Source organism: Panulirus ornatus, chromosome 61, assembly GCF_036320965.1.
Source record: "Panulirus ornatus isolate Po-2019 chromosome 61, ASM3632096v1, whole genome shotgun sequence".
Taxonomy (NCBI): domain Eukaryota; kingdom Metazoa; phylum Arthropoda; class Malacostraca; order Decapoda; family Palinuridae; genus Panulirus; species Panulirus ornatus.
In genome coordinates, this window is record NC_092284.1 from 6,753,717 (window position 1) to 6,777,253 (window position 23,537).

Genomic DNA, 23,537 nt, shown 5'->3' on the forward strand with positions numbered 1-23,537 from the left:
TTCCCCCGTGATCAAGTCTATATTGAGTAGATTTAAGTAGATTCGCTACGTTGTATTTGATCTATACCTCTTCTCTTTATATATGAGTAGATAATGTATTCAAGTATACCTCTATCTTTTTCCTTTACAACTCCATTCTCTTTTTATGTATATCTATATCTATCTACTCCGTGATCAAGTCTATATGAGTAGATTTAAGTAGATTCGGTACGTTGTATTTGATCTATACCTCTTATCTCCATATACGAGTTGATTAAGTCAACTCACTATATATATATTCAAGTATACCTTCAAGTATACTTTAACTTCATTTACAATTCATTTTTCTTTATCTATATCTCTATCTATCTACTCCGTGATCAACTCTATATGAGTAGATTTAAGTAGATTCGCTACGTTGTATTCGATCTATACCTCTTATCTTTATATACGAGTAGATAAGGTAGACTTGCTACGTTGTATTCAAGTATACCTCTGTTATCTTTTTCATTTAAAATTCCATTCTCTTTTAATCTATATCTCTATCTATCTACTCAGTGATCTAGTCTATATGAGTAGATTAAGCAGACTTGCTAAGATGTATTCAAGTATACCTCTGTTATCTTTAACTTCATTTACAATTCCATTTGTCTTTTCATCTACATCTCTATCTATCTACTCAGTGATCTAGTCTATATGAGTAGATTAAGCAGACTTGCTAAGATGTATTCAAGTATACTTCTGTTATCTTTCACTAAATTTACAATTCCATTCCTCTTATCTATATCTCTATCTATCTACTCCTCTATCCAATATTACTATAACACACATAAACAATATATATATATATATATATATATATATATATATATATATATATATATATATATATATATATGTGTGTGTGTGTGTGTGTGTGTGTGTGAAAGTGGTCTGAAGTAAGCCAGGCCCTTTCTAAAGGCTCCTGCAACCCTAGGTTGCGCTAAGTACAGTAGCATGGAACTGTAGTCTGCTTTAGAATGACAAGTTCTATAATGGCTCTGTATTCCCAGTGATACCGTCTCGCTAAAGCAGAAAACTGATATCAAAAGGACATGTGTCAAAAGTGGAGGGAACAAGAAGAACGAAGACCAAACTGGAGACGGAAGGATGGAATGAACAAGATATTGAGCCTGAACATACAGGAGGGTGAAAGGCATGCACGGGATATATAGTGAACTAGGACGATGTGGTATACCGGGGTCGACGTGCTGTGTCAGTGGACTGAGTGCGAACGAATGTGGCCCTTCTTCGTCTGATCCTGACTATATATATACATACATATATATACATATATATATATATATATATATATATATATAGAGAGAGAGAGAGAGAGAGAGAGAGAGAGAGAGAGAGAGAGAGAGAGAGAGAGAGAGAGAGAGAGAGAGAGAGAGAGAGAGAGAGAGAATCTTGAAACTGGCATGAAAGTCAAAATGTGTCAGGTATGACGTCATGCTGACCCTTTAAACATCTCTTGTAAACAAATTGACACTTTTTTTTTCCACAGGACGACGTCGAGGGACGCAATGTTGACTCTCGTGGGAAAAAAAAATCACTTAAATATCACTTAAAAGGAAAATGTTTTGATCAACACTTGATAGTAAAACCCCTACATTCTATTTGATAACTTGAGCGCTCATATATGGTGAATTAACACACCATATCTGACCTTATAATGATATTCTTGTTTATTGATTTAATTACAAGCGATAATTGTCTAATTATAATGAATTTATCCATTTATTTATGGCAACGTGTAAATATTTCACGAACTAATTCAAGATCACAAAGTCGATACTGAGCATCCCAATATTTTGTAATATCAAATCTAAATTCTTTTGAGTCATATAAATTATTAGTTAATAAAAAAACATATGGTTTTACGAGCCAGGATAACTTAGTAGTTTGTGAAGGGATAAATAGGGAAGATAATAACCATCTCTCTTTCGCAAGTGGTGTAGCCAGGGTCAAACTGTGGGACCAAATGTCAACAAAAGAGGAAGTTGAAGACGTGAAAATGTCCTTCGAGGATTTGAGAAAACGCGCTCGACAGTTAGAGAGTGAGATAGACGTGAAGTTAGTCTCCTTCAGTAAGATAGCAGCGAGTTATGGCACCAGTGCTGTGGCCAGCAGCAGCAGCAGCAACAACAGCAGTAGTGAGACTGTGGCTCTTCTCTCCGGAGACCAAATGTAAGTTTGTCCTCAGGATGCTTTGACATAGCCACATACACCAGGTATACATACAGCTGGTCCTCAGGCCTTGGTTCCTCATTATTATTAAAGTTAGAACCGATGATTTTGGATATGTAGTTTATATAGTCACAATATAGGAAAATAATGACGTGTCTGGGGTATGGCCGTGTAAGGTCAGGACCCCCCCATACTGGGGGGCCCCATACTAGGGGGGTATATTTAACAGATTAGATTAAGTTTATTAACCATGAGAATCAAATTATTACAAATGTAAATAATTTTGCTCTATGTTAAATAGTATGTATGCAAATGTAGACTACGTAGTAAATAGATTTATTGACGTGAGGATTTAAGCGTAAAAACTATTGATATTCTCTATATAGATAATTGCAATGTAGATGATGACTAATATTCATAACTGTAATGTAGAAAACGAAATAGAGGAGTAATTTTATATACCTGTTTCCTTGCGCTACCTCGCAAACACGGGAGATAGCGACAAAGCAAAAAAAAAAAAAATAAAAATGTATAGACTTAAAACTCACATGTTGCAATGCCTTTTTAATCAAATACCAAATTTCAGGAATCAGTGTGGCTTAGAATTGTGCGAAATATTAATGATATAATGATAATTGGCTGTGTATAGCGAAGCAACAGTGCTATTGATGAAAAATGAAGGTAAGTGTTACGTTGCAAGTTCTTTTGATCGTAAAGACGTAAACTGGACAAACTAGACACGTAGAGGTAGTGTAAACTGTGAAGAGTTCAAGTATATTGAAACAATAAGGGACTGTGTTCAATATCAGTATGTTGACGAGGTGACGAGAGGTAGATTACATAAAGAACCAAGTCAAATTGATCTATTGACATCAAATGAGGAAAATATGGATTATGACGTCAAAACATTTAGCCTGGTGAGTAAGGGTCACGATGCTATTATACATTTTAATCCTCAGAAATGTATTAAATTGGAAGGTTCCTGCAATAATAAGCTTCCTGTTAATGAGACATATCATGAAATATAGAATACATTTGATAAAGTATATTATAAACAGGGATTTATGGGTGATGAAGATAATGATTGAAGCCAGTGGAAAATGTTTAGAAATATAGTTTTGGATTTGAAACATAAGTTTTTACCAAGTTGATTTCACAAAATTAAGACAGGAAGGGTAACTGCCTTTTAAACAGATAGAAGATTATTCTGATACAAGTAAATCCACAAACTATGGAAAAGAAATATGGAAACCAGATACAAAAGCTATTATGACAAATACTGCAAACATAGACGTTGTTAGAAATTTGACAAGACATGGAAGAATGACCCCAAACACAAAAGATATGAATTTGACAAGAAAACACGAATGTTATTTCTACTGATTCCAAACACAACCTCAAGGTGATTTGGAAGTACATTAATTTCTGTATAAGGTCAAGAAAGGGTTTCACACCCTAATAATAGAACCAAACAGCCCTCAATTAATCATGACTACAAATGACACAGTAAAAGCAATAGTATTAGCAAATTTTTTTAGCACTGTGTTTACACAAGAACCACTTGGCAGTATACATAAAATGAACCAAAAGCTCTAATAAAATGATTAAAAGATGAACTAAGTAAAGATACTATAAAGACAAAATTCAGATCATTGGATATATTAAAATGATGTGGCCGAGACAGTTTACACCCAAAGTTCTTACAAGAAACGGCACGAGAATTTGTCAGACTTTTGACATTTTTTTTGCTGTGTCACAGATGAAAGGTTGTGCATTGTGAATTGATGGAAGGAAAAAGTACTGTGCAGAACAAGAAGGGGTATAGAACTGTACCATCAGTTTACAAACCAATCAGTTAAATAAACCAGCAGAGTTTGTAAAATGTTTGAAAGAAGAATGAGAGAGAGTATAATGAAACATGAAAGAAAGTAATCACTTAAGTAAGAAACAATTTGGTTTCATCAGTGGAAGATGAACTTTTTTTATGATAGCCAAGACAGCTTGGGCAACAAAGGCCCTAATCTAAGCCATCTCATATGGAGAGAATGAGTAAGGAAAGACTGACAAAGAGGATATATGTTTCTGAGGTGAAGGAAACAAGGAGAAGCGGGAGACCAAATCGGAGGTGGAAGGATGGAGTGAAAAAGATTTTGAGTAATTAGGGCCTGAACATACAGGAGGATGAGAGGTGTGCAAGGAACAGAGTGAATTGGAGCGACATGGTATACCAGGGTCAATGTTCTGTCAATGGAGTGAACCAGGGCATGTGAAACGTCTGGGTTAAACCATGGAAAGGTCTGTGGGGCCTGGATTTCGATAGGGAGCTGTGGTTTTGGTGCACTACACATGACAGCTAGAGACTGAGTGTGAACGATTGTGGCCTTTTTTGTCTGTTTTCCTGGCACTACCTTGGGGGTAGCAATGCTCTTTCCTGTGGGGCAGGGTAACACCAGGAATGGATGAAGGGAAGCACATATATCCTCTTTTGCCAATCTTTCCTCACTCATTCTCTCCATGTGACGAAACCATTTCAACACACCCTCTTCTGCTCTCTCAACCATACTCTTTATTTCCACACATCTCTATTACTGTTACATTACTTAATCAAACCACCTCACACCACATATTGTCCTCAAACATTTCATTACCAACACATCCACCCTCCTCCATACAACCCTATCTATGGCCCATGCCTTGCAACCATATAACATTCCTGGAAGTACTATTCCTTCAAACATACCCATTTTGCTCTCCAAGATAACGCTTTTCTTCATTCTTCATCGCTCCTGGAACCTTCGCCCCTTCTCTCACCCTGTAACTCACTTCTGCTTCCATGGTTCCATCCGCTGCTAAGTCCACTCCCAGATATCTAAAACACTCCACTTCCTCCAATTTTTCTCCATTCTAGCTTACATTCCAATTAACTTGTCCCTCATCCCAACTGAACCTTATAACCTGGCTCTTATTCACATTTACTCTCAACTTTCTCCTTTCACACACTTTTCCAAACTCAATCACCAACCTCTGCAGTTTCTCACACGAATCAGCCACCAGAGAAGTATCATCGGCGATCAACAACTGACTCACTTCCCAGGCCCTCTCATCCACAACAGACTGCATACTCACCCCTCTCTCCAAAACTCTTGCATTTACCTCCCTATATAATATATATATCCTATCCTGAGCTAGGATAGGAACAGCTGGGTTGACCATGACTGACTGTCACAGCCTGTATTTGAACCTGTGCACTCAACCCTGGGTGGCCTATGAATATGTCACTTTCAGGACCATGCAGCTCTTTAGGGTGTTAGATGTTTGGATGGAGGTTATAAATGAAGGACAAGAAATGAACAATCTGTGTCTCTGACATGCCAGTCTATATGGTTCTGACTTAGCAATCTGTATGGTAGTCTTTTAAATTACCAAGAGATTACTAAGGAATGTTAGATGATGTTTAGCGGAGATTTTCATAATTATGTCATTATCTAAATGGCTGAAGCAATCACCTTGTATACTCAAGGTTGTAAGTTTTACTCTTGTTCTTACATATATTGAAAGATTTGATTTTACTGTAGTTCATCCAAGTTGTATGTTAGGTACTTGATCCATAGGACTGGGAAATCAGAGGTATTTTAACTTAAGTAAACCATATGACTCCCACGTTTACCATAGAATACAACATTGGTATGCAAATCTCCATAGTAGACAAACTGGTACAGACTTTTTCTGTAAAGTTTACCTTGCTTGTGTACTCTCTTTTGGAAGGGAATAAGGAGCATCCTTAGTATGAAATTGGCAATAAAACAGTTTTAGCAAAAAGTGTAGCCATTTATGCATTTTATTTTTACCCATGTTTTGAAAATGTGGGATTCAGTTCATGTAGTACTATCTTTAGAATTATATTGTCATGGTTTCTATTTTGTGTGTGTGTTCATATGTGTTTCCTGGAGAATCTTGTATCTCACTAGAAGGGTTAGGTGGAAAAGTTGTATGACTTTTTTTAGTGTTTGTGATTGGCTTGAGTTATTTTTCTTGTTCTTGCCAGTATTTTCTCACATGGTAGTTGCAGTGCTCTGACCATCTTTATTCTTCTTGCTTTTCTGCTGTTCACTTCATCTCTAAAAATGATTCTTTTTCTGTCTTGTCCAATATTCTTATTCTGTATTATCACTGTCCTCAAGTTTTCCTTTTAACTTTATCAGAATTATTCTGGCATTATTTTCCACCACTTTTGTTGAGACTCATCCATATGTGCCCTGTCAGTAAGGCTCTGTATGCTCAATGCCAATGAGGTCATTTTAGGAAAAACACGTTTGGTAAAAAAAAAAAGACATTCCATACATTGCCGATTTGTCAGAAACCAGGCCTAGAATGTCCTCTATTCCACCTGCCATATGGAGTTGTTGTTTCATTTAAAACATTTGAGTGAGGAATGCTGGATTAGTTGGGTCTGGCTAAAATATCAATCTGCTTCATCTTTGATATTTCTACCATTTCCACTTTGTGCTTTGGACGTTCACAGAACTCTTGACCTGGGTTTAGATCAATGAACGCATGAGGGAGATACGTCTCTCTGTACTAAAAGTACTTTTATGTGAAATTGTTCTAGGAAGGAGTGGTAATGCTTCTAGGTAGAATACCATGGGCTAAAGTCAGGTATCTATGCTATTATAGGATAATACGAAATAGGATATCAAGGGCAAGAATGGAAAAATCATCTCCAATTGTATATGATGTCTTCCTTAGCATGAAATATTGCTCTGTCTTTGGATATTACTACTTATTAATCAATAACTGGGATTAGGTAACTGTTTTCAGTTGGACTAATGATATGTTAAGGCACATATTCTTGGACAGGGTATCTTTTCTTAAACAAAGACTTGGTTTTCCGGGGTTACAGAGCTTTGTACCTGAGAAAATGTTCAACAGGAATACAGTAGAATATTTATAGCAAATATATCATTTCTGTTTACAGGTATGAGACCATCTCTGTAGAATTGGAACAGTTGTTAAATGCCCTTACTGAAGTTAATGAAAGAATGAACAGTTGCCCTCTCGGATCATCTGTTGCCACCATACATACCTTGCAACGCCACCGTGACATTCTTCAGGTAAATTACTTATAGTCGTACGTCAGTCAGTCAGTTGCTTAGTTTTGCACATACCATAACTTGTTTGATAACAGGGTAGCCATGCAAAATCAGTTAAGAGCCCTACAGTCATGTCAGTTTACTGTATATTTCTCCTTAATGTGCATGTGTATTTCCTTCTCCTATAGGTAATAGTAGGTTGCAGACTTTTGGCACCCAGAGAAGAACTATTCTCCAAATTAAGGAATGTTAGATTGAAAAAATTAGGAAAAATGAATTTTTGCTAGGGATTAATTCACCATAATGTGAAAAGACATAAAACATCAAAAAAGGGAAAACCTTTCATATATTTTATAATTCTTTTCTCACTGGATAGTTTTCTCACATTTAGTGAACCTGGTTATGAGCCTCTTTCTGCCATGTAGATGTCATCACAGGGGCTGCATATCGCTACTTTCCATCAAAATTGCAATTTTTTTTTCATAAGTTGCCAATTGTTTATGTTTTCGGCTGCCAGATGCACTCCATGCAGATTCTTCCACCATCATGTTTTTAGGGTAACTGCTAGCAGTGAAATTTCTTAGGGTGCTTTATTACTCCAGGTGACATACGGCATCTACATATGACCTATGGCTTCTTCTGGGGATTTGAAATAGTGCAGGAAGCATCAGCACATGCCTAATATGATGCATGACTTTGGTTCCAAGTATATCATGTATGTGTGTAGGACTGAAGAGGTTAGATCACATCCTGTAATGTTATTAGCTTCATTTACATGGGACTTTTTGTCATTAGTTTTTTAATCGTGTATATTTGTATAATCTCACTTGTTCAGTAATGAAATTTCATTGTTCCAAAACTCATACTGAATCATCTTTCATGGTTATATATTTTTTGTTCATTTTTCATGGGTGACTTGCTTGGGATTTAATATTATTCCCTTGATTTCACCTTCCGTTAGTTGGTGAACAACTGGGTCATCATGGTCTGCATTCATGCAGTCTTCAGTGGAAAATCACACTAGACCATATAACATTCAAAAGTGGCTTGGGTATAAATATGTCAGTAGGCATTTCAGTTTGTTGTACCACAGAAAGTGGGAATGTCTTAGACTAGTCTTGCACACCAAGCAAATGAAGTGGTGATGCTGTGACTTCCTGGTTTAGTTCCAACTTTTGTGGCATTTCTGGTTTTTTGGTGGTTAGTTTCCAGTTAGTATAGACAGTGAATCTGTAGTACCCTCTGCTGTATTTCTGTATATCAATACAGTATATCTTTATTTCTTGTACTGGAAACAAGCACAGCTTCATATGCTTTCACTCAAAGAAGATTTTTGCCATCAGATTGTGAATGAATATTTCAAGTTTGTGTGAGTATAGAATGTAAGTATAGTGCAGTTAGTGTAGTATGGGTAATAGTAAGTATTTAGCATATCCTGTGTTGCTTTAAATTCAGGAAATAGCTCTGTAAATATGGTGTGTTTTTGTAGTAAAATTACTATGTCATTTCCAACAGGATTACACACATGAATTTCAGCGTACTAACAATGCCATAAAATCAAGAAGAGAGCGTGAGCAGTTGCTTGGAAGTGGCAGAAACAATGGCAAGACTCTAGCTGGCCTTTCACGACGAGATCTGTACCTCAAAGAGAGTGAACATTTGGCGAACTCAGAAGGAATGATAGATGAACAAATTACCATTGCTGTTGAAACGAGAGATCATCTCAAGAGCCAGCGAGAAGCTTTCAAGATGATCCAAACTAAAGTGAATGATCTCTCTAACAGATTCCCTCTAATTAACACGCTCATGACAAAAATCAATATTCGTAAAAGGCGTGACAGTCTCATTATTGGCACTGTTGTGGGATTATGTCTAACTTTCATGCTTTGGTGGATGTTTTTCTAACAGGTGTGCTATTGATTTAATATCCATGTAAGAGTGAAGAATGTTAATGAAATATTTTTATTATTACCCTATTGTCATTTGATGCTTTGAGCATGGATATACAAATTGTGAATATTATATATTACTAGTTGTAACCTATTTACTATCATGTTTATCATCTTGCTGTATATAGCTGATACAAAGCTTTTTGGTAATGTTATTCCTAAATATATATTTATAGGAGTATGATTTACAGCATTTTTATGCATAAATATGCTAATACAAGGTTTTATTTGTTTCTTTACTTCACCATATATGAACTTGTAGTTTGATTTCAAGTAGTGCTTTATTTTTGCATGTTTGCTAATAAAAGGATATTGATTTTTATCCAGCCGCTTCCAGGTTAGACTATAACCACCAATGTGCTGTAAATTGATGAGATGATTGTATTCAGCCTAAAAAATAACTGCCATGGAATGATAGTATCCACACATTACCTACAATTTTAGATCATTATTGCATCTTTTCACATTTGTGATTTGTATTTACTCTGTTATTTTTTCACATATTTGTGCCAGAAATGATTTATACAGTTACACTGTAAACAGATTGTAAAAATGCACCAAATTGCACCTTTATTGTGGATGCATAATTTTTCTTTTTTGTGGAAGAAAATCAATGGCAAAATATTTACTTTTAAATGATAAAATTGTGTACTGTAATTATGGGACAGAACGGAAACTGATGAACTTGCAGTTTATGTGGAGTCTTATTAATTTATGACAAAAATTTGCTATTTATGCTGCATGACTAAATTTAGTTCGAGATACAGTGGGCCAAGAAAGATGATCTAGTCATCGCAAGCTTTTCTTTTCCATAGTGAACAGATGCATCATTCCTCGTGGTGGAAAATAGCAAAAGACATAACACAGTATTCACACGAAACTTGAATGTGTTATTCTCATGTTGATTTTGGGAGATCTGTGCCCATGATCAGAAGATATTACTACAAGGAAAGTTTCTTTACATTTAAACCTTTCATCCTTAACCATTTCTGAGGAATCTTGGCAATATCTGGAATATTAACCCCTTACCTCCTCCAGATGTAAATCTATGCAAGAGGAGTGACTGCTCTACATTTCAATAAATGCAGTGAGCTTTGTGCCTCTATTTCAAGGCTGCCCACGGGACCAGAGTTGTTGCTGAGTTGGCACACATAATTTCTCTCCACAATCAGTCAACCTCTAACCCTCCCAATGACAGCACATTCTCATAAGTTTTCTAGGAAGGAAACTGAGTGGCATTTTGCCAGATAAAGAGGATCAGTCAGAAGATGATCTGATGTTATGGACTCTGACTCCTCCAGTATTCGTAATTGATCAACATGAGGCAGGAGAAGGTGTTTCTACCATAAGGGGATGTACTGTTGCCAGCACCAGCCAGACTTGACATCATTGTCTGGTGGAATTTGTGATTATAAAAACTTTTATATCATATTAAAGGAAATAATCAATGATTGACATTGATTACAACAAGAAAAGGTAAATTATGTATATATAAAAACAATTATCAGTGATAAGTTTTCTAAAGTAGGTGAAATAAACAGTAAAACATGCATTTGCAACTCACTTGACACTCAGGCCTTAGTCCCCTGCTTTTCACCACATTATTCTGAAAAGATTTAAAAACAAACATTATCAGAGTTTTTTTTCATTCATTATTATGTGAATATCCTTAAAGTTGTATGGTTACATACATTATCAAAACTACTTAAAAACTGTGATTAATGGATATGGAAAGAAAACCTAAGAGAAGGTTAAACCAAGTGTGTCATAGACACTTACAAGTTTGCATAACACCAAGGTATTTCAGCCTTACTTGGCAGCCAACATCAGCTGATATTGTCGTGGGACACAGCGGCTGACATCAACTGATGTGCCAATTTTCCCACTTTCCTTTAGATATCCAGGTGACATATCATACTATTAAAAACCTACAAGTGTCTCTTTTGCTCGTAATGTGTAGGAAAAATTCCTGTTCTTACCAATATGCCTACAGTGACTGTAAGTGTATGGCCATCATCCTGAAGGGTGTGCCTACTTGCTGACCATGCAAAAAATATGTAGATTCAGAGGTCACAGTAGTGGGCTTATTGGCATGTTTGAGGTCAAAAATTTGCAAAATGTACCCAAATTTTGATCTCTCCAGCAGACAAAATATGTCAGAGAAGCTGGGGAAGAAACACCGAAACATATATAATTCTAGATTAAGGACATACCTCCTTGAAGACAGTTAAGTTCATCTTCTTATTCTACCAATGATAGTCCAAAAGTCATAGTCAGAAGCCACGTATAGTAATAATTAATGGCAGATTGAGGCACCATTCTATAATACAGGGCAGTGCATGCCATTCTTTGTAGGGCATAAAATCATGACACCATAATTTCAAGTTATGACCTCCAGAATTGAACCCCAGGGAGTCATAACTCCAGCCTTCAAAAAGTTAGTGAAACCTCCAAGGACTATTATACTACTGTAGTTATTAGGAGGATATGTGTTTATTTATAAGGGACTATAAAAAAAAATGAGAAATATGAAGAAATGAATGAATTAGTGATTTTATCAGGATCATACAAGGAGGAGGGAGGCATCCCCTTTGAGTGCATGCTTGTTGAAGAAATTATGCAACACCTGCAATTAATTTTCATGTAAGCTTGGAGCAATTGAGGACTTCAGTCAAGATGGTAGATAAAGAGCTAGAATATTGCCAAAGACAAAAAATGCTTGCAGTATCCTTCCCACATGTGCCAGCTACTTGCTTTCCCCACACTCATTGTATTACTAATTGAATGTAATATTTCTGAATTTTATCAAGTTCTTCACCATGAATATTGTATTTTATGTATAAAATGAGAGTCTGAAATTAAGTTCAAGATGAAAAAAGAATCAGATCTTTGATTATTGTCCCTAAATGTTCTGGCTAATCTCCCTCACACTGATTTAGAGCATGAATGGTGTTAAATTTCTAGATAAAGTCATATTATATATCACCAAAGCTTTGCCTGTGTAGGACATGGAAGAACATAATCAAATCTTCTGAACTGAGAGAAAGACTTATTATTTCCATGCTTCCCATCAGGAATTGTCAAAATGTGTTTTCCATACCCATCTTTTTTCCTCATTTAGCAGTGGAACACGTCAATACAAAATTAACATTATAAGTTTTGCCTTTATTCTTTTATTTTTGAATGCAAATCTGTCATTTCTTAAAGGAATTTTGATCTATTTTTTTCATACACGGTAATGGACTTTCCAGTGCATGACTGCCATTTAGGGGTTAAAACCTGGCATGCCACTACCATACAAGTTTATTGTTCTTCATGACTTGTTGTTATCCTCCAGTTTTATTTTCTTCAGTTCTGCTTGGAGATTTAATCCTCCTTTAATATTGCATTTACGATTAATCAACGTGGTCTCCTGAATGACATGTTTGACAGCACCTGGTATGACAAAAAAAGGTGGAGATGACATTTCTTTGTTTTTATAAAGCTTGTTTTCAGGATGTGCTCCAATTTCATTCTCAGGCACAGTGTTAGTGGTAAATAATGTGAATATATTCAAAAATATTTTGCCTTTCAGACTGATTCAGGCTAATGGAGACTGACTGGCAAGTGTTGGGAGGGATATTTAGGGGAGTTTATCTTTTTCTATACTATCTATACTATCTCTGACCCCTTTTCCATTCTGGAACTCCCTCAAGGGGCTGGTGGCCACAGCAATAAAGTTTCCATAACAAGTGAACTCCAGTGCCGCTTCTTAGCCTTTAGTGCCTCACCCTTAACAGGCCACTGGCAGATGGCAAGTCTAGTGCAGTGTTTGAAGAGACTCCTACCAAATGTTCCGAGTGACTGCTCCAACCTAATGCTTGTGCCTAATGTTCCTACTGACTACAGCTAGATAATATATCTACATAATGCTCCTACCTAAACAAATGGAAGACATAAATATCATACATAGGCAGTGCTGGTGGTGAATAACAAATATTATACCTTTGTCATTACAAATAAGTTCAATTACATCCAGTGGCTGTCACATATGAGTGGGGGGACTATTTCTTAAGATAGCTTTTTAACAATTATCTGTTACTTTTAAGTTTTCTATCAGCCCAACATTATGTAAAGAGAAAATTCGGTGCAGTTTTTACATAATATTCACAAGCACAAGGTTAGTGGGAATGCTGCCTTGTAGGCCTCTTTCCTCTTTATTTAATCCTACTACAATCACCCCGTTAAGTCATTTATTTACTTGCTTTTCTGATGTCTTTATTCTTAATTTTACTTAACAACTGAGACATATCATAGTGTTCCTCCTAATAATTAAGTCATTCAACAGTCTATGCATTTGCTGCAACTATCAAACATTATATCATGACCCATCTCCCAGGGACATACACTGTCAAGGATATGGTTGGGATCAGGGTTTTAGCAGTGGTCGTAATGTTCTTCATTACTGTTCCATAACCAGGATAATTGGGATGATAAAGGCAGGGATCATGGTTTTTCCCTCTGTTTTCAGAATTCATGAACCAGTGGATGGATACTTTGTACAAATTTTACCCACCACTAGACAATTTGTTGTGAAGTCACCCCACAGGAATGTGTCATGTTCCATCCTCATGGATGATATTTAAGTTGATCTTGCAAAATTTTTGTTTAGCCCATCATCAGGCTGTGCTACTGCTACTACTTCTCTCTGCCTTCAACATCACAGCTGTGAGTGTACTTATACACAAATGTTAATTGACAATGGACATAGAACTGCATTCTGTGTCATACACAAATAAATGCATTATTTCTGTTTATTTTTCATTCATAAGAATAATGGATTCCTTGTGTCTTCAATCATTATAGGGTAATTGAGATAGCTCGGTGGATTCCTTGTGTCTTCAATCATTATAGGGTAATTGAGATGGCTCGGCTTCAAAAATTGCACATAGAATACCAACATGGGTAGGTAGCAATTGGTAGGGAGCCACTGACCAGGGGGATACATTACCAGTACAACCCACCCAGGTATTAGGGTGGTTAATGATGTCTGCACAGTGAGCCAGTACTTCAGTGGCTGTCAAGATGCACGTGTATTTTCTTTTTGCCTCACCCACAGGTGGACTACTGGCATTCTGTCTATAAACATACAATCTCTCCTTATCACACATAACACTTGACAGCACTTAAGTCGCACAATTTATTCTTTGTAACTAGATTTCCTGCAGCGAGTGCTACATGCTAGCCCTGCCTTGAGACAAAATGATAGGACTATGGGGTAGATGTAGTAGGTAGGAACATTAAACAGAAGCATTAGGTAGAAGTGGTTGGTAAAAGCATTGGATAGGAATATTAGATAAAATTACGTAACAGGTAGACACACAAGGTAGAAACACTTGGTCGGAACGTTAGGTAGGAACCTATGAAACCATTAGGCTAGTGGCCTGTTAAGGGTAAGGCATTAATAAGTGGTGCTGGAGTTCACCAGTTAAGGGGACATTTTTGTTGTGGCCATCCCCTTAAGGAAGTTTCTGACAGGAACAGGTAATGGAGATATAGATAGATAGATATCTGTTATATTTCATTTAACATGGTCTAGGTATTACGTGTCAGTGGAACAGTGCAGTCATGTTTATGCAAGATAATTTGTGCAGACCTTTAGCAATATAAAGTTTTAGCTAGGCCTATAGGATAAATTCATAGAAGAGTAGTAGTTGTTAGGCAAGCAATGACCAGGGAGGTATATTACCAGTACTACCCACCCAAGTATCGGAAGGATTAGTGACCTCTGCTTAGTAAGCCAGCACTTTTGTGGTTGTAAAGTTGCACTCCTCTAACCTAAGTAGCTGTCTTTTCTTTCTGCCTCACTAACATGTGGATTGCTGGCAATCTGTCCACAAACATACAATCTCTCCTTGTCATATGTAACACTTGACAGCATTTAACTCGTGCAACTCATTCTTTGTAACTCTAGGTTTTCCTGCGGTGAGCACTGTGTGTTAGCCCTGCCTTTTGGCAAAATGGTAAGAGCAGTAAATAGAAGTAGTCATTAGGAACATTTAGGTAGGAGCATTAGGTAGAAGAGTTAGAAGTAGTCATTAGGAATATTAGGTAGGAGTCTCTGCAAACAGCACACTAGAATTTCTCTCTTCCAGTAATGTGTCAAGGATGAGGCACTAAAGGCTAAGAAGTGGCACTGGAGCTCTTCAGTTATGGAGACTCTGTTGCCATGTCCACTCCTTTGAGGGATTCCCGTTGGTACAGGCATGAGAGATATAGACATAAAATGAAGATATGAAAAGTATGTGCTATTAGGAAAGACATGGATGAAAGTCTATCATGATGGTTTGATCATTTAGAACATGAGATATTATAAGTTGGTTATGTATACGAGTACAGTTGAAGATACAAACACAAGGAGGAAAGTTGAAGCAGGAGGAAAAATAGGTAGATGCATAACACACAGAGGTAGAGGATCTCAGATGAAGATGCCAAAGAGACTGAATGTAGTAAAAACATGAGTCATACAGAGTTTGTGTGAGTGGAGAGATTTGATTTGCTCGACAAATATATATATATATATACGAATAAAGTGCATATGAACGCGCACCTTCATAGAATATACAAACCTCCAACAGCCAGGATCGAACCCGGGACCCCTGTGCTAGAGGCAGGCATTCTAACGCTAGGCTATGGGACTGTATAATGGGACACAATTATTCGAAATACTGAGTACTCGAATACCCTTCATCTCACAGGGGTCCCGGGTTATGTATGTTCTATGATAGATATATATATATATATATATATATATATATATATATATATATATATGTTATCCCTGCGGTTAGGGGTGAAAGAATACTTCCCACGTATTCCCTGCGTGTCGTAGAAGGCGACTAAAAGGGGAGGGAGCGGGTGGCTGGAAATCCTCCCCTCTCTTTTTTTTTTTTCCAAAAGAAGTAACAGAGAAGGGGGCCATGTTAGGATGTTCCCTCAAAGGCCCAGTCCTCTGTTCTTAACGCTACCTCGCTAACGCGGGAAATGGCGAATAGTTTGAAAAAAAAAAAAAATATATATATGTGTGTGTGTGTGTGTGTGTGTGTGTGTGCAGAGCAAAAAAGGTAATAACCATTCATACAGTTGTGTAAGTTCATGTTCTACTTGCTGTGCACAGATAGAGGATGTACACAAGTGATTTGAGAGGCTGTATGTAATCTGATCCTTCCTATGGAATTTGGAGTGAAATGATCGTAGAGTACATAACTACTTGTATGTAGCAGGATATTTTGTACTGAAGCTGGGATAGAGGATAGCGCCCACTCTGTAGTGAGGCAGGGCTAGAAGGGAGCACCCACTCTGTAGTGAGGCTGGGATAGAGGATAGCACCCACTCCGTAGTGAGGCTGGGATAGAAGGGAGCGCCCACTCTGTAGTGAGGCTGGGATAGAAGGGAGCGCCCACTCTGTAGTGAGGCTGGGATAGAAGGGAGAACCCACTCTGTAGTGAGGCTGGGATAGAAGGGAGCACCCACTCTGTAGTGAGGCTGGGATAGAAGGGAGCGCCCACTCTGTAGTGAGGCTGGGCTAGAAGGGAGCACCCACTCTGTAGTGAGGCTGGGCTAGAAGGGAGCACCCACTCTGTAGTGAGGCTGGAATAGAAGGAAGCGCCCACTCTGTAGTGAGGCTGGGATAGAAGGGAGCGCCCACTCTGTAGTGAGGCTGGGATAGAAGGTAGAACCCACTCTGTAGTGAGGCTGGGATAGAAGGGAGCACCCACTCTGTAGTGAGGCTGGGATAGAAGGGAGCACCCACTCTGTAGTGAGGCTGGGATAGAAGGGAGCACCCACTCTGTAGTGAGGCTGGGATAGAAGGTAGAACCCACTCTGTAGTGAGGCTGGGATAGAAGGGAGCACCCACTCTGTAGTGAGGCTGGGATAGAAGGTAGAACCCACTCTGTAGTGAGGCTGGGATAGAAGGGAGCGCCCACTCTGTAGTGAGGCTGGGATAGAAGGGAGCACCCACTCTGTAGTGAGGCTGGGATAGAAGGGAGCACCCACTCTGTAGTGAGGCTGGGATAGAAGGAAGCGCCCACTCTGTAGTGAGGCTGGGATAGAAGGGAGCGCCCACTCTGTAGTGAGGCTGGGATAGAGGATAGCACCCACTCTGTAGTGAGGCTGGGATAGAAGGGAGCGCCCACTCTGTAGTGAGGCTGGGATAGAGGATAGCACCCACTCTGTAGTGAGGCTGGGATAGAAGGGAGCACCCACTCTGTAGTGAGGCTGGGATAGAGGATAGCACCCACTCTGTAGTGAGGCTGGGATAGAAGGGAGCACCCACTCTGTAGTGAGGCTGGGATAGAAGGGAGCGCCCACTCTGTAGTGAGGCTGGGATAGAAGGGAGCACCCACTCTGTAGTGAGGCTGGGATAGAGGATAGCACCCACTCTGTAGTGAGGCTGGGATAGAAGGGAGCGCCCACTCTGTAGTGAGGCTGGGATAGAAGGGAGCACCCACTCTGTAGTGAGGCTGGGATAGAGGATAGCACCCACTCTGTAGTGAGGCTGGGATAGAAGGGAGCACCCACTCTGTAGTGAGGCTGGGATAGAGGATAGCACCCACTCTGTAGTGAGGCTGGGATAGAAGGGAGCACCCACTCTGTAGTGAGGCTGGGATAGAAGGGAGCACCCACTTTGTAGTGAGGCTGGGATAGAAGGGAGCACCCACTCTGTAGTGAGGCTGGGATAGAAGGGAGCACCCACTTTGTAGTGAGGCTGGGATAGAAGGGAGAGCCCACTCTGTAGTGAGGCTGGGATAGAAGGGAGCGCCCACTCTGTAGTGAGGCTGGGATAGAAGGGAGCGCCCACTCTGTAGTGAGGCTGGGATAGAAGGGAGCACCCACTCTGTAGTGAGGCTGGGATAGAAGGGAGAGCCCACTCTGTAGTGAGGCTGGGATAGAAGGGAGCGCCCACTCTGTAGTGAGGCTGGGATAGAAGGTAGAACCCACTCTGTAGTGAGGCTGGGATAGAAGGTAGAACCCACTCTGTAGTGAGGCTGGGATAGAAGGGAGCGCCCACTCTGTAGTGAGGCTGGGATAGAAGGGAGCACCCACTCTGTAGTGAGGCTGGGATAGAAGGGAGAGCCCACTCTGTAGTGAGGCTGGGATAGAAGGGAGCGCCCACTCTGTAGTGAGGCTGGGATAGAAGGGAGCACCCACTCTGTAGTGAGGCTGGGATAGAAGGGAGCGCCCACTCTGTAGTGAGGCTGGGATAGAAGGGAGCACCCACTCTGTAGTGAGGCTGGGATAGAGGATAGCACCCACTCTGTAGTGAGGCTGGGATAGAAGGGAGCACCCACTCTGTAGTGAGGCTGGGATAGAAGGGAGCACCCACTCTGTAGTGAGGCTGGGATAGAAGGGAGCACCCACTCTGTAGTGAGGCTGGGATAGAAGGGAGCACCCACTCTGTAGTGAGGCTGGGATAGAAGGGAGCACCCACTCTGTAGTGAGGCTGGGATAGAAGGGAGCGCCCACTCTGTAGTGAGGCTGGGATAGAAGGGAGCACCCACTCTGTAGTGAGGCTGGGATAGAAGGGAGCACCCACTCTGTAGTGAGGCTGGGATAGAAGGGAGCGCCCACTCTGTAGTGAGGCTGGGATAGAAGGGAGCGCCCACTCTGTAGTGAGGCTGGGATAGAAGGGAGCACCCACTCTGTAGTGAGGCTGGGATAGAAGGGAGAGCCCACTCTGTAGTGAGGCTGGGATAGAAGGGAGCGCCCACTCTGTAGTGAGGCTGGGATAGAAGGGAGCACCCACTCTGTAGTGAGGCTGGGATAGAAGGGAGCACCCACTCTGTAGTGAGGCTGGGATAGAAGGGAGCGCCCACTCTGTAGTGAGGCTGGGATAGAAGGGAGCACCCACTCTGTAGTGAGGCTGGGATAGAAGGGAGCACCCACTCTGTAGTGAGGCTGGGATAGAAGGGAGCCCCACTCTGTAGTGAGGCTGGGATAGAAGGGAGCACCCACTCTGTAGTGAGGCTGGGATAGAAGGGAGCGCCCACTCTGTAGTGAGCTGGATAGAAGGGAGCACCATCTGTAGTGAGCTGGGATAGGGAGCACCCACTCTGTAGTGAGGCTGGGATAGAAGGGAGCACCCACTCTGTAGTGAGGCTGGGATAGAAGGGAGCACCCACTCTGTAGTGAGGCTGGGATAGAAGGGAGCAGCCCACTCTGTAGTGAGGCTGGGATAGAAGGGAGCGCCCACTCTGTAGTGAGGCTGGGATAGAAGGGAGCACCCACTCTGTAGTGAGGCTGGGATAGAAGGGAGCACCCACTCTGTAGTGAGGCTGGGATAGAAGGGAGCGCCCACTCTGTAGTGAGGCTGGATAGAAGGGAGCACCCACTCTGTAGTGAGGCTGGGATAGAAGGGAGCACCCACTCTGTAGTGAGGCTGGGATAGAAGGGAGCGCCCACTCTGTAGTGAGGCTGGGATAGAAGGGAGCACCCACTCTGTAGTGAGGCTGGGATAGAAGGGAGCGCCCACTCTGTAGTGAGGCTGGAGCTAGAAGGGAGCACCCACTCTGTAGTGAGGCTGGGATAGAAGGGAGCACCCACTCTGTAGTGAGGCTGGGATAGAGGAAGCACCCACTCTGTAGTGAGGCTGGGATAGAAGGGAGCACCCACTCTGTAGTGAGGCTGGGATAGAAGGGAGCACCCACTCTGTAGTGAGGCTGGGATAGAAGGGAGCACCCACTCTGTAGTGAGGCTGGGATAGAAGGGAGAGCCCACTCTGTAGTGAGGCTGGGATAGAAGGGAGCGCCCACTCTGTAGTGAGGCTGGGATAGAAGGGAGCACCCACTCTGTAGTGAGGCTGGGATAGAAGGGAGCACCCACTCTGTAGTGAGGCTGGGATAGAAGGGAGCGCCCACTCTGTAGTGAGGCTGGGATAGAAGGGAGCGCCCACTCTGTAGTGAGGCTGGGATAGAAGGGAGCACCCACTCTGTAGTGAGGCTGGGATAGAAGGGAGCACCCACTCTGTAGTGAGGCTGGGATAGAAGGGAGCGCCCACTCTGTAGTGAGGCTGGGATAGAAGGGAGCGCCCACTCTGTAGTGAGGCTGGGATAGAAGGGAGAGCCCACTCTGTAGTGAGGCTGGGATAGAAGGGAGCACCCACTCTGTAGTGAGGCTGGGATAGAAGGGAGCACCCACTCTGTAGTGAGGCTGAGCTAGAAGGGAGCACCCACTCTGTAGTGAGGCTGGGATAGAAGGGAGCGCCCACTCTGTAGTGAGGCTGAGCTAGAAGGGAGCACCCACTCTGTAGTGAGGCTGGGATAGAAGGGAGCACCCACTCTGTAGTGAGGCTGGAATAGAAGGGAGCACCCACTCTGTAGTGAGGCTGGGATAGAGGATAGCACCCACTCTGTAGTGAGGCTGGGATAGAAGGGAGCACCCACTCTGTAGTGAGGCTGGGATAGAAGGGAGCACCCACTCTGTAGTGAGGCTGGGATAGAAGGGAGCACCCACTCTGTAGTGAGGCTGGGATAGAAGGGAGCGCCCACTCTGTAGTGAGGCAGGGCTAGAAGGGAGAGCCCACTCTGTAGTGAGGCTGGGATAGAAGGGAGCACCCACTCTGTAGTGAGGCTGGGATAGAAGGGAGCACCCACTCTGTAGTGAGGCTGGGATAGAAGGGAGCACCCACTCTGTAGTGAGGCTGGGATAGAAGGGAGCACCCACTCTGTAGTGAGGCTGGAATAGAAGGGAGCACCCACTCTGTAGTGAGGCTGGGATAGAGGATAGCACCCACTCTGTAGTGAGGCTGGGATAGAAGGGAGCACCCACTCTGTAGTGAGGCTGGGATAGAAGGGAGCACCCACTCTGTAGTGAGGCTGGGATAGAAGGGAGCACCCACTCTGTAGTGAGGCTGGGATAGAAGGGAGCACCCACTCTGTAGTGAGGCTGGGATAGAAGGGAGCACCCACTCTGTAGTGAGGCTGGAATAGAAGGGAGCACCCACTCTGTAGTGAGGCTGGGATAGAGGATAGCACCCACTCTGTAGTGAGGCTGGGATAGAAGGGAGCACCCACTCTGTAGTGAGGCTGGGATAGAAGGGAGCACCCACTCTGTAGTGAGGCTGGGATAGAAGGGAGCACCCACTCTGTAGTGAGGCTGGGATAGAAGGGAGCGCCCACTCTGTAGTGAGGCAGGGCTAGAAGGGAGAGCCCACTCTGTAGTGAGGCTGGGATAGAAGGGAGCACCCACTCTGTAGTGAGGCTGGGATAGAAGGGAGCGCCCACTCTGTAGTGAGGCTGGGATAGAAGGGAGCACCCACTCTGTAGTGAGGCTGGGATAGAAGGGAGCACCCACTCTGTAGTGAGGCTGGGATAGAAGGGAGCGCCCACTCTGTAGTGAGGCTGGGATAGAAGGGAGCGCCCACTCTGTAGTGAGGCTGGGATAGAAGGGAGAGCCCACTCTGTAGTGAGGCTGGGATAGAAGGGAGCACCCACTCTGTAGTGAGGCTGGGATAGAAGGGAGCACCCACTCTGTAGTGAGGCTGAGCTAGAAGGGAGCACCCACTCTGTAGTGAGGCTGGGATAGAAGGGAGCGCCCACTCTGTAGTGAGGCTGAGCTAGAAGGGAGCACCCACTCTGTAGTGAGGCTGGAATAGAAGGGAGCACCCACTCTGTAGTGAGGCTGGGATAGAGGATAGCACCCACTCTGTAGTGAGGCTGGGATAGAAGGGAGCACCCACTCTGTAGTGAGGCTGGGATAGAAGGGAGCACCCACTCTGTAGTGAGGCTGGGATAGAAGGGAGCACCCACTCTGTAGTGAGGCTGGGATAGAAGATAGCACCCACTCTGTAGTGAGGCTGGGATAGAGGATAGCGCCCACTCTGTAGTGAGGCTGGGATAGAAGGGAGCACCCACTCTGTAGTGAGGCTGGGATAGAAGGGAGCACCCACTTTGTAGTGAGGCTGGGATAGAAGATAGCACCCACTCTGTAGTGAGGCTGGGATAGAGGATAGCACCCACTCTGTAGTGAGGCTGGGATAGAAGGGAGCACCCACTCTGTAGTGAGGCTGGGATAGAAGGGAGCACCCACTCTGTAGTGAGGCTGGGATAGAAGGGAGCGCCCACTCTGTAGTGAGGCTGGGATAGAAGGGAGAACCCACTCTGTAGTGAGGCTGGGATAGAAGGGAGAACCCACTCTGTAGTGAGGCTGGGATAGAAGGGAGCGCCCACTCTGTGGTGAGGCTGGGATAGAAGGGAGAACCCACTCTGTAGTGAGGCTGGGATAGAAGGGAGCACCCACTCTGTAGTGAGGCTGGGATAGAGGATAGCACCCACTCTGTAGTGAGGCTGGGATAGAAGGGAGCGCCCACTCTGTAGTGAGGCTGGGATAGAGGATAGCACCCACTCTGTAGTGAGGCTGGGATAGAAGGGAGCACCCACTTTGTAGTGAGGCTGGGATAGAAGATAGCACCCACTCTGTAGTGAGGCTGGGATAGAAGGGAGCGCCCACTCTGTAGTGAGGCTGGGATAGAAGGGAGAACCCACTCTGTAGTGAGGCTGGGATAGAAGGGAGAACCCACTCTGTAGTGAGGCTGGGATAGAAGGGAGCGCCCACTCTGTGGTGAGGCTGGGCTAGAAGGGAGCGTCCACTCTGTAGTGAGGCTGGGATAGAAGGGAGAACCCACTCTGTAGTGAGGCTGGGATAGAAGGGAGCACCCACTCTGTAGTGAGGCTGGGATAGAAGGGAGCACCCACTCTGTAGTGAGGCTGGGATAGAAGGGAGCGCCCATTCTGTAGTGAGGCTGGGATAGAAGGGAGCACCCACTCTGTAGTGAGGCTGGGATAGAAGGGAGAACCCACTCTGTAGTACAGAGTCTGTCATGAATTACTTTGGACCCATCAGTTACATACCTACATATGAGTACTTAAGAATTTCCCCAAGGCAGGATGAGTGTACAGAATGCCATATACATGTTGTAAAAATGCATGTGACAAGTTTTAGAGATAGATAGAACCTTATTAGCTATTAACAGATATCTTTTATGTTTAGTTGAAGATACAGAAAAATGAAGGTCCTTCTTTTTTGTATTTTAACTTAGTGAATTTTGCCTGCTTGGCCTCATTTCTACTTCGTATCCACAGGGTATGGAAGAAGTATTCTAATGCCATAGCCAACTTATATTAAAGTTTATCTGTCAGCCACTGTCAAGCTGACTTAAGAAGTGAACTTTGAAATTAGTGATTAGCTTTCCTGTTGTGGATTGAACTAACATATTAAGAGATGCTAGAGGTGCTCCCCTACTTACGAT

At 42.4% G+C, this 23,537-nt stretch overlaps 1 protein-coding gene across 1 annotated transcript; it reads left to right on the top strand.

The window, feature by feature from the left end:
- The first annotated feature begins 1,981 nt into the window (after positions 1-1,981).
- Gos28 (golgi SNAP receptor complex member Gos28) lies at positions 1,982-12,131 on the top strand. The gene is made up of 3 exons (XM_071696962.1): positions 1,982-2,211; positions 7,187-7,322; positions 8,817-12,131. The coding sequence occupies exons 1-3, from the start codon at positions 2,006-2,008 to the stop codon at positions 9,204-9,206; spliced, it is 732 nt and encodes a 243-aa protein (XP_071553063.1). The 5' UTR covers positions 1,982-2,005; the 3' UTR covers positions 9,207-12,131.
- The last annotated feature ends 11,406 nt before the right edge of the window (positions 12,132-23,537 follow it).